This window comes from Nerophis ophidion, linkage group LG08 (genome assembly GCF_033978795.1).
Source record: "Nerophis ophidion isolate RoL-2023_Sa linkage group LG08, RoL_Noph_v1.0, whole genome shotgun sequence".
In the NCBI taxonomy this organism is placed as follows: Eukaryota; Metazoa; Chordata; class Actinopteri; order Syngnathiformes; family Syngnathidae; genus Nerophis; species Nerophis ophidion.
In genome coordinates, this window is record NC_084618.1 from 33,514,088 (window position 1) to 33,526,383 (window position 12,296).

At 39.0% G+C, this 12,296-nt stretch overlaps 1 protein-coding gene across 3 annotated transcripts in view; it reads left to right on the top strand.

The window, feature by feature from the left end:
* Positions 1-12,296, top strand: part of gabbr1b (gamma-aminobutyric acid (GABA) B receptor, 1b) — a 665,116-nt gene that overhangs the window by 559,747 nt on the left and 93,073 nt on the right. For all 3 annotated transcript variants that reach the window (XM_061908314.1, XM_061908315.1, XM_061908316.1), the window contains 2 exons: positions 968-1,061; positions 8,397-8,524. In XM_061908314.1, the coding sequence (XP_061764298.1) occupies positions 968-1,061; positions 8,397-8,524 (222 nt within the window). The remainder of the gene's footprint in view (positions 1-967; positions 1,062-8,396; positions 8,525-12,296) is intronic.

The window sequence follows — 12,296 nt, forward strand, 5'->3', positions numbered from 1 at the left end:
CCACGTAAAGAAGACCGCCCACAAAACGGCGCATTCGGAAGAGACTGCCAGAAAGCGGCTTGAAGATGATTTGTAAAACATAATCTATTCAACATTTTGACCAAAGAACCACCATTACATGTTATGTAGACCATAAGGAAGTGTTTTCAATTTAGAAAAAATTATATAATAATATGACTCCTTTAATGCCCTCTTTAATCCGGTGCGCTTTATATATGAAAAAAGATTAAAAAAATAAACCATTCCTCGGCAGTGCGCTTTATAATCCTGTGCGCCCTATGGTCTGGAAAATACAGTATTCTTAATATTTAATATTGAATCATTTATACTTTCTTGGTGTAATTAACAGTTGAAACCTAAGTGATGTTGTTCAGGCTTAATTCTTATATAGCTTGCTTTAATTTATGCTTCAGCAAAGTTTGGACATCCCTATTTTACGATATTTCCTTTCTGCTACACGCCTTCAACAGCTTCTCCAGATTTTCACAGAGAAATGTCCGCCATTTCTATTTTATTCAAATGTCCTTGGCTGGCTTTATTGACTCATTCTGCTTCAGTATGACGCAGACTGGCAGTGCTACGCTCAAACTGCATCACCAACGTTTTGGCTGTGTTTTTTTTTTCATCTGTCCTTCACATTCTCTTTCTTCATTCTCATGGTTTGGAAAAACAAAGTATGTAAATCTCTAGCTATTACCTAATCGTAGCGAATAAGACCAGAATGTTTTGGCCGCATCTTGTGAAGTTCACTGTGGCATTTGCTATGGAAACTAGTGGTAAAGAGTGCTCGTAACCCCAATTTACAACAGTAGCCGCGAGACCACTCATCTACCCAAAAACGTATACTCTTGTACCACTGTGCTTAATTAGTGTAATATTTGACATTACTCTAATTAATATGACTGTATTTTCATTATTCATATTTTTCAGCTTTTTTAACATATGTACTGTTGTTGCTTATAAACAGAAATTCACCCGAGAAGCCCCAAAAGGAGACCAGGATGTTTTGATCCAACCATTATTGGAGCACTGCAGCTCTGAAAAGATGAACACCTGGCTGGGTATGTAGAATTGTTGTATATGTTACAATTTATATTTTTCTCTGTGCCTCATTGTCTGTGTTTGACCAAACATTACACTAAAATAATTATGGAGTCTCCTGCTGACTTTGTAAGTCATCCCGTTTATTAAATACATGACTTGATAGAAAGTTTGTTAACAGAATGATTATTTATTTGTTTATTTATAGTGCTAGATATGCCCAAGCGTACATTCGAACTCATGTCTCCTGACTGCGCGGCCTAAAATGCTAACCACTAAGTCAGCTTGTGGACTCCAAAAACAGACTATCATCACAAATCTATCGAAAAACATTTGATAATAGTTATTATTTTTATTATTATGTTATTAACTATTATTCTTCTTTTTTTTTTTATTTGTATGAAGTGGAATCCAGTAAGTACTTGAACCCTTCCAGTCAGCACACATTTTCTTCGGTATGGAACTTTCTGGGCACAATAATAAACAAAATGGAACAAATACAAGATACAGTACAGGGCGCTAATTCTCCTCAAAGACCAACCTATACCAACCACCTCTAACTGACAAGAGATAAAAATACATCAATGCCACATTCGTACATAATGTACCGTAAATTCCGTGACTATAAGCCGCTTCTTTTTTTCTACACTTTGAAATTTGCGGCTTATAAAATGGAGCGACTAATTTACGGATTTTTCTTCACTAATAACCATAATTCAACAAGTTGTTATCAACAGACACTGAAAGGTTGTGTTAGTGTTTGTGCTATGGCGCCATCTTTTGAACGAGGTTGCTGCGGGTTGCACGTCTCCAGTACTTAGTTCTGTTTAGTGCTTTCAACCGGAAGTACAAGTGCCGTTCGTCTGCTCGTCGTCTATAACAGTGGTTCTCAAATGGGGGTACGCGTACCCCAGGGGGTATTTGAATGTATGCCAAGGGGTACGTGAGATTTTTTAAAAACATTCTAAAAATAGCAACAATTCAAAAAATCCTTTATAAATATATTTATTGAATAATAGTTCAACAAAATATGAATGTAAGTTCATAAACTGTGAAAAGAAATTTAACAATGCAATATTCAGTGTTGACAGCTATATTTTTTTGTGGACATGTTCCATAAATATTGATGTTAAAGATGTCTTTTTTTCTGAAGAAATGTTTAGAATTATGTTCATGAATCCAGATGGATCTCTATTACAATCCCCAAAGAGGGCACTTTAAGTTGATGATTACTTTTATGTGTAGAAATCTTTATTTATAATTGAATCACTTGTTTATTTTTCAACAAGTTTTTAGTGATTTGTATATCTTTTGTTCCAAAAAGTTCAAGAAAGACCACTACAAATTAGCAATATTTTGCACTGTTATACAATTTAATAAATCAGAAATTGATGACATTGTGCTGTATTTTACTTCTCTATCTCTAATTTTCAACCAAAAATGCTTTGCTCTGATTAGGGGGTACTTGAATTAAAAAAAAGTTCACAGGGAGTACATCACTGAAAAAAGGTTGAGAACCATTCATCACTCCAAGCAATTTTTGTTGTTTGGAGTGCTGCTCACTGCTCCCCTCACCTCCCAGGGGGTGAACAAGGGGATGGGTCAAATGCAGAGGACAAATTTCACCACATCTAGTGTGTGTGTGACAATCATTGGTACTTTAAATTTAACTTTAACTTTAACTTTAACTTTACAATATAACTAAAACAATTCATAAATTCTAAACAGTCCCATTTGTGATGTTTGTAGGGTTGTTTTATGCATATTTATATGTGCTATCATAATCTAATATAGCTGGTGTCTTTGGCATTACCTAATATGCTAACATGTTTACAAGTGTCAACATTAGAATTATTATTTTATGATAGCATTCTGTTTGTATTGTTCCAGTTTCATAAATTCACCAAAATATCACTGTGGAATTCAGTCTGTTTAGCTGATTGGAGCGCTAGCTTCCGCAGCAAATAGGCGGAAGCCCACGGCTTCTGTTTTGTTTGATCAGCCGTTTTACTGGCACTGTTTTAAAACAATTAAGGTATGTAAATAAATCTAATTTCACAACGCGTATAGCTGCGGCTTACAGTCTGGTGTGGTTAACATATAGAAAATATTTTTCTCTTCTGATATTTTGTGGATGCGGCTTTATATTCCGGAAAATAAAGTGTCTCTGTGTCACCCACTCACATCCTCACTTCCGTGTTTAAATTGACAGGAATGTTGACTTGTGATGATAATCTGTCATCATGTCTCATTGGTTAGTTTTTATGACAGGATAGGATACACGTTTATTCATCCCACGACATAGACATTATGTGGTTGCAGTGCAGATTCAAAGGGTCCACAAAAAAGTATTAAAAGTAGCCCAAAAGTCATGAAAGTGCTACCCCTGGTTGTGCAGTCCAGAAAGGGTTTATACCAAAAGGTGAAAAAACAAGGGATCAACATTAAAGGAGGATAAAAAAAAAAAGAACACAGAGCTGCTGCGACCAGCTGCCACTTTACGTAAGAAAAGTAAAACGCAATGAAAAACTTTTAAAAAGCAGCAATAAATAATAAGTATTGGGCACATTTGATTGCACTATGCATTGATAAATAATAAAACAAAAACACTTAACACCTAATTATAGTTTCATTCATTTTTTCTGAACATACAAGGGATTTTCCCCCTGTTAAATGCCACGCTGGACAATTCCCAAGTGGCTCATATCTAAAACCTCTTACTGCTTTTGGGGTAAGGCTGATTCTGACAAAGATGCCCTGGAAAAACCTGCCAATGGTTTCAAAGGAGTTAAGACCACAAGTCAACAAGAGATGTATGAGTAACACACTTAAGGTCCTGCAGGGCTCGCAAGGTCCCTATGTTCTCAAAGATGCAGGTACAGGCCTGTCAACACCTGAATGAGTCAGGAGAAAGCCCTGGAGAATGTGTTGTGGTCAAGAAGAAAAATGTTGCGCTTATTGGCATCAACTCGAATCACTGTGTTGGAAACCAGATTCAAAAAAATTACCCCATAAACACCATCAATCCTTCCCGTGTGTACAGTAAGTGGAAACATTTACTGCCAAGGGCACTGAATCTCTGACGGAAACCTCCTGGTCTCAACCACAACACTGAAGATGGCCCAATGAATGACCCAAAACACACGGCCGAGGCAACAAGGCAGTGGCACAAGAAGAAGCACATTAAGGTCAAGGCAGTCTCCAGAATTTCTTCCCAAAGAAAATCTGTGGAGTAGGCTGAAATTCTGAACAAAGTGCTCGATTTGGGAAGTATCTGTGAAGAATAAATCAAAATCCCCCGAGATGTGTACAAAACCTCTTTAATGGTCTAGCATCGCCTTTTGCTGGTTTCGCTGCCAATTACTACTGCAAAACATGTTTTGCTTAAGGATCAAATACCATGTATCCAAAATAAATCTAATTTTATAATTTTTCTTGATTTGTTTGACATATATTTAATGTTTCAGTGAAACAAAATCTGTGTATTGTATGTTTTTAAAAAGAGTGTAAATGAAAAAAATCAGCAGGAGATCAAATACTGTAATTGTTTCCTCCATTGTTTTGATAGTGAACAGCATTTAATTCAGCAGAACTGTTTTACTGCTGCATATAAACATACAGTGCATCCAGAAAGTATTCAGTGCCTAACTTTTTAAAAAATGTTTTTGTATTACAGCCTTATTTCAAAATAGAATAAATACACCTTTGTCATCAAAATTCTTCAGACGATACTTCATAATGACGATGTGAAAAGTTTTAGTTTTTTTAATTTTGTAAATTTATTGAAGATACAAATGTTTTAAATATTGCTTAAATCATTTGTTCATAAGCATTCCCAGCATTTGCTCAATGCTTTGTTGATGCACATTTGGCAATAATTACATCCTCAAGTCTTTTCGAATATGATGTCAAAAGCTCGACACACTGATCTTTGGGCAGTTTTGCCCATTCCTCTATGCAGCACCTCTCAAGATTGGATGGGAAGCATTGGTTTTCGTCAAGGATTTCCCTGTACATTGCTGCATTCGTCTTAGCCTAGTCAGGGAGGTGACCAATAACTCAATGGTTACTCCGTCAGAGCCACAGAATTCCTCTGTGGAGAGAGTAGAACCTTGCTGCAGTGAAGGACAACATCTCCGCAGCAATCAACCAGTCAGACCTGTATGGTAAAGAAGACAGACAGAAAGCCATTTCTTAGTAAAAAGTTTGGAAAAATGCACCCTAAAAGACTCTCTGACCATGAGAAACCAAATCTGAACATTGAACTCTTTGGTGTGAATGCCAGACGCCATGTTTGGAGGAAACCAGGCCCTGCTCATCAGCATGCCAATAGCGTCTCTACAGTGACGCATGTTGGTGGCAGCATCATGCTGTGGGGATATTTTTCAGCAGCTGGAACTGGGAGACTAGTCTCGATAGAACAATCTCAATAAATAAAATACTATAAAAAAAAACTAAATTCAGAATTAGGAGATTAGATATACTTTATTTTCCAAATAGGATTTACAATACAATTACATTCATCAAAACATGTAAAGATAATTTTCTCTGACTCTTGGTGGATGTTAACAGGATGACAGCTTCCATATATTCAAGACTGATCAATAGTTCTGAGGTCCCATTCTTCTTTTTTTGTGTGACATTGTGTGATGGTTTATATAAATGTGGTGCCTCATGAGACGTTAAAAAAACAATATCAGAATTCTGTAGATTTCATTAAAATTAACTTGCAATCACTCGTATTGAGGGGATGAATCACTTTGTGATTTCCATTATGTCAGTGGACATGTCTCGTGTTGTTTTTATATACTGTAAATTTTGTTCAGTAAACTGTAATTACTTACCTTTAAAATGTATGCCCACTGCTCTTAGTTTCATCCCTCCATTTTCCATTTTCTACCGCTTATTCCCTTTCGGGGTCGCGGGGGGCGCTGGCGCCTATCTCAGCTACAATCGGGCAGAAGGCGACTTGTCCAGGGTGTACCCCGCCTTCTGCCCGATTGTAGCTCTTAGTTTCAACATTTGTCAAATTCAACTACACCTTTATGCTACTAAGTTTTTGCTGTCAACTGTAAACAATATTTGATTTAATATACCTACAGTAGGGGTGTTCCATTCGGGTTTTTACGCAACCAAGTTTGATACTGATCATTTATTGAGTGAGATTGGCCGGTCACATGTATTAAATTTGAATGTATTTATGGTGAGTGCTATTGATAGTGTAACATCAACAACAATATTTAAACTAGTTCCTTATTCTCTTTTACTGCATACAATTGTTTGAGTCAATAATACCCAATAACTAAACTAAAGCAAAAACTACTATCTACTATTCATTGAAACACTTTGTATTTTGCTCTCAAAGACCTCCTGTGTCCAGGGTTATTCCCTAAATTTGTAAACATTAACAAAAACAACAGAAACATTAATTATCGATCTACAGTAGAAAGGGGATTCACATGGCCCCATTTATCACGGTTTACCTGACACATGAAATGTGACAAATTGGCTAGTTGCAGTTTTCATTTTAGCCAGCAGACTGCAGTAGAGTGTTAAATATTTAAAAAAAAAAAAAGTGTTTTGTGGCAATTCCTACTTCGACCACAGCGTCAGTTGCTATTTAGAGAGGTGCTTTCCATGATTTTCAGCACCCACTTTACTCCACACACTGGAGCTCTTGTTAAAAGAGCTCAGCAGCGCATGCACTTTTTGCGTCGGATGAAAAGAGCACAGCTCCCTCCCCCCAGTCTCACCACATTCTACAGAGGCATTATAGAGAGCCTGCTGACCAACAGCATCTCTGTCTGGACTGGAGCCTGCAGTGCCTCAGACTGGAAGTCTCTCCAGAGAGTGGTGAAGACGGCGTAAAAGCTTATCAGGACTCTTCTTCCTCCTATCCAGGAGATCACAAATATCCGCTGCCTGACCAGGGCTCAGAAAATCTGCAAAGACTCCTCCCACCCCCACCAAGGACTGTTTTCACTGCTGGACTCTAGGAAGAGGTTCCGCAGACTCCGTAGCAGAACCTCGGGGTTCTGTAACAGCTTCTTCCCTCAGGCCGTAAGACTCTTGAACGCATCATAATTAAATCATCCCCTCAACTCCCCCCAAAATGGATTAACTCACTGGAATAAAAAAGACAATTCAACATACATCCATAAAAATGGACGCATGTGAAAAATTGCAATGTATTTATCTGTTCAGTAATCTATTTATTTATACCCGCACCTTATTGCTTTTTTTTTTTTTTTTTATCCTGCACTACCAAGAGCTAATACAACACAATTTTGTTCTTATTTGTACTGTAAAGTTCAAATTTGAAAGACAATAAAAAGGAAGTGTAAGTCTAAGTCTCTAATTCTCCAAACGAGATCCACCCAGGAATGCGACCATATCAATTGATCAATCAATCAAAGTTGAGACTTATACAGCCCTTAATCACAAATGTCTCAAAGGGCTGCACAAGCCACAACGACATTTTCGGCCACATCAGGACAAGAAAAAATTATTCCCGATGGGAACTGCGAGAAACCTTGGAAGGGACTGAGGGATACACTGGTATCCCCCGCAATGGATGCAGAGTGGATACAGTTAATAATGTAAGTGTTCAGTTCATAGTGCGGCCAGCAGGGGAACATACATCTTGCATGTAGACACGTCGGGGTGCAGAAACGTCACCGACTGATGCATAAGGAGTGGTCCACCCCGGGTCCTGACTTCATGTGAAAGTCCAGTCCATTGAAAGGCCAGCAAGGGATCATCTTGATTGGAGACAAGTCAGCAGCGCAGAGACGTCACCAACTGATGCAAAGAGGAGTGGTTCGTCCTGGTCCCCACTTGGAACAGCTAACGCAGCTTCTGTGAGCAAAAAAGAGAGATCTTCAAATAGGGGTCTATTTAAATGCAAGAGTAATTTGAATCCCTTCCTTACTGTAATCACTCCAATACAAACATATACCGATACTACCTTTGGTACCTGCATTACCGATATTATGGATCGAGGAGAACCAGCGTCGTACATGTACAGCTGGTTGCTACATACCAACATAGCACTGTTGTATTATCCTCTCTTTGGACAAGATGTGTTTACAAGTGATCCGGGACCCTTAGAGATAGGCCAATCAACCAAATTGATGTCGGAGCCCCGTTTGCAGAAAGCTAAGGACCAAGGGGCTGAACTTCTCCCTTCAATATTATTCTTATTTTAAGAACCAGCATCCTCAGTAGTAGACTTTTTTTTCTGTCTATTTTGTCAGTAACAGATTTCGACAGCTCATTAGGGACCCTGAACCGGATACGCTGGTGTTTGAGTGTATGACATGTGTCCCTAACTGCTGTCTGGTCTGTCCGTTCAGGTGTGGTGTACGGGTATAAAGGCTTGCTGCTGCTGCTTGGCATCTTCCTGGCTTACGAGACAAAGTCAATATCCACGGAGAAAATCAATGACCACCGGGCTGTGGGCATGGCTATCTACAACGTTGCTGTGAGTTGAACAAAAATATCCAACCAAACATTAACCTTGCATTTGTTAGTTAATGAAGTCATGCTAAAAAATTAAATAAATTTAGGTTCATGGTTGTACTTGTGCATATATTCCTATTCCACTCATCAGAAAGATTTAAAAAAATATCTATATTTGTTTATATTGTGTGTGAATAAGATTTGCTCACACTTAGATTGATATTTTAATCTTTGATTGCGTATCTTACAAATCATAAACAATTTAAATATTTCCATTGTGTGTAAAGTTGCGAACAGTTTTGATTGTAGTTTAAACATAAAATACTAATGTCCATAATGCATAACATAATAATTGCATGCAGTGCGGTGGTACCACAGTTTCATACGCCCCGATTTTGGTAGGATTTGGTTTTTGATTTTGTTTTTTTTCGAAGTTTTCAGCTACCGTCTCTGTTATTGTACCATTGCACATTGCGCTGAACAAACTACACTGTTTGCCCATGTATCAAGCGAAACCAAGAATTCAACGCCACCTCTGTGACTTTGTACTTTTTTTATTGAGTATGTTTCAAAAAAAGTTGCGAGTGCTTGAATTTTGATGGAAAAAAAAGGTAAGAAACACTTTTGAATTACAAAAAGACTCTTCCCTACACTTCTACCTCTCCACTCTTCGTCTTTAGCCACAAGTGTGTTTAACTAAGTTAAAGCTGATGCTAAAAATTCATGGATCCGTTTATTTCATAATTCATGTGAATTTCACTTAGTTTTATGTGTGTGAAACTACAATTACTCTGCATAAAATGTGTGTCATGCTGTTTTCGGTGTCTGAGACAAATGTCCGTATTTTCCAGACTATACGCCGCCACTTTTTTCCCCCAAGCTTTGAACCCTGGTACTTAATAACTGTGAAGCTAAAAAAAAGTTTGCCAACAGCCGTTATGTTTTGTATACAACAAACTTACATATTAGTAACACCGACACAGAGACTCTAAAGGTGTGTTAATACCTGGGCTATTGTGCCATCCTTTGGATGAGTACCCTCACTGCAGGTGTTGCAGGTTGAAAGTCTACAGTAATTCCTTCTGTTTCATGCCTTAAACCAGAAGTATAAGTGCGGTTCCATCTAACTAGTCGTGACTCTGTTTGACTTCTCCGTTGTCGCGAGGTAAAAATTGGCGTGTTTATTCAATTTTAGGTCGCAAATATATCATATTTTATTTTGGGTACCTATTCTGGATACTTTTATGTACACTTTATGGACAATTCTAAAGTGATCAAGGTGTCCTTGTTTGTCTAAAAACATCACCGACCGCTAGCTAGCTTGGTTTGTTTTTAGCCAGGGGGCTAGCTAGCCAGTCGCTAACCTCCAGCTCGCCTTGAGCTTGGTATTTTATAACGGCTTTTCGGACAGTCACAGTTGCGATGACGAACAAAAAGAGTGACAAGAAGGAGGTGTCTGGTGGGGATGCGTGTAAAGTCAAACAACCAGCCAGGAGACACCGATCCCAGCGAGGCTCGACCGATAGCGGAGGCGAGCCGGGTGGAAGCGTGGAGGTGGACGCATCTGTATTGGAATCAATCAACGTGAGACTGAGCAAGCTGGATATTCTGGATGCACTACAGCAGGACATCCGTGACTTGAAAAGTAGCCTGGAATTAAGTGAGAAGGAGATCGAGGATCTAAGAAAGGATAATGCCTTCTGAGAGGCGCGATGACTGACATTCAGAGATCTGCCGACTTTCTTACCGCGGACTATAGGCGCATTACTCCCGTCCAAAGGCAAAATCCAGTAACTCAATTTTGGTCAAAACTGAGCTGATAACAATTTTGGAGTTCCTAGGTGATAAGCTTTACATTAGTGTATGCGATATTGTAATTTGTTCCGTAAGTAAGCTGTTACGCGCATGGCAGGACCTAGCAACTACCACATAACCGCGTAGATACAACAGAAATACGTAGTATCTCAAGGGACCAATCGGAGCTTCTTTGTCAGTCGCCTTATTGTCTTCAATGAGACATTTGCACGAATGGGGGCCGACGGTCAACCTGATTATGTGATATTATGGCACGAGGGGATATTTGGAAGATTGGCCCAGGACGTTGCAAGCACCTTCATTAAATGTATTGTTCTTGATTCTTCCCCTTACATACTCTTTTGGGCAGATAAATGTGGAGGTCAAAATAAAAACTGGACGCTGTACACGGCTCTTGCCCAATGTGCAAACGCAGAATGGGGCCCACCCGAGATTGTGATAAAATAACTGGAGAAAGGGCACACGTTCATGAGAGCAGATTCAATCCATGGCTAGATCGCCAAGAAAATGAAAGCTCAAGAAACCATCTATACGTTTGATGACTTTGGAGATCTTTGTAAGACAGCATCAAGATAGATTGGTTTTCCTTTGTTTTCTCAAAATCAGCTAAAAGTGAGTTACCAGGTTTTGCCTTTGGACGGGAGAATAAAGACACACTGTTGGATATACAGTGCAGGGACATGAGAGACAATCTCATATTCTCGGGGATCCGAGGGGGCAACCCCGATATGGAAAAAACTTTAGGAGAGTTCATGTCGGATAAGCTCAAACTCTCCCCGGAGGTGGTAAGAGACATAACTTTCTCCAGAGTACACAGAATGGGCAGACCTGTGGACAATAAACTCCGTCCCATTGAGCATATTAATCACAAAGAGTTGGTGAAAAGCAGAGGAAAGGAGCTGAAAGGGACCCCTCTCTGGTTAAATGACAACTTTCCGGCTGAGATCAACGATAGGAGAAAGAAAATTTCACCGATCATGAGAGAGAACGGGGCCCAGAACAAGAGAGTGGTACTAACAGTGGATAGGCTGTACATAAATGGACAGCTGTATCGGAACCCAAGGATACCCTCTGGCTTTTTTTAGTATGGGCGTTGTGGGTGTTTTTAGCATCTTGGTTTGCCCTGTCATGACTACTTCCGGTGCTGTTATGTCCTGCACCAAGCTGGGCCTTCATAGGGGCCTGGTGTTAGCTCACGTGAATGTATGCAGCCTGCGTAATAAGTATCAGGAAGTAAAGTGTATCATCAGAGATAATTTTATTAATATCGTTGCCATTTCTGAGACCCACCTTGATGATTCCTGTTCTGATTCTTTTGTAGCCATTGAGGGGTTCTCAATTTTTAGGAAAGATAGGAACAGGTTTGGGGGAGGGGTGGCTATTTATGTTCAGAATCATTTATCTATTAAAGTGTGTAATGATTTGATGAGGGAGAGCATTGAAGCTATTTGTGTGCAGGTCCATCTGCCGTATTTGAAACCAATTATAGTATGCTGTTTCTATAGGCCTCCTAGTGCTGATGATCTGTATCTGAAGGAGTTATGTGAGATGTTTGACATGATATCAGAGAAATCTATTTACTGGGTGATATGAATGTTGACTGGCTGGGAAAGGGGTGTACAAACAAAAATAAGATACTATCCATTTTAAATGTTTGCAAACTGTCCCAAATTGTTGCCCCTCTCACGAGAATAGGTGTAGGTATTGATGGTATGATTTTAGCTACATGCTTTGATCATGTTTATACAAATGTTCCGGACCAATGCTCCAAAGCAGTCTCGGTTCCTGTAGGTTTTACTGACCACAATAAAATTGCTGTCACTAGAAAGACATGGGTTCCTAAACCTAAAGCGAAAATTATTTTTATAAGGTCTTATAAGAGATTTGATGAAGAGTGTTTTATTGATGAAATATCCTGTTTAAATTGGTACGAGGTGTGCAGTGAGGAAGACCCTGAGGCTGCACTGGATTTATTTATG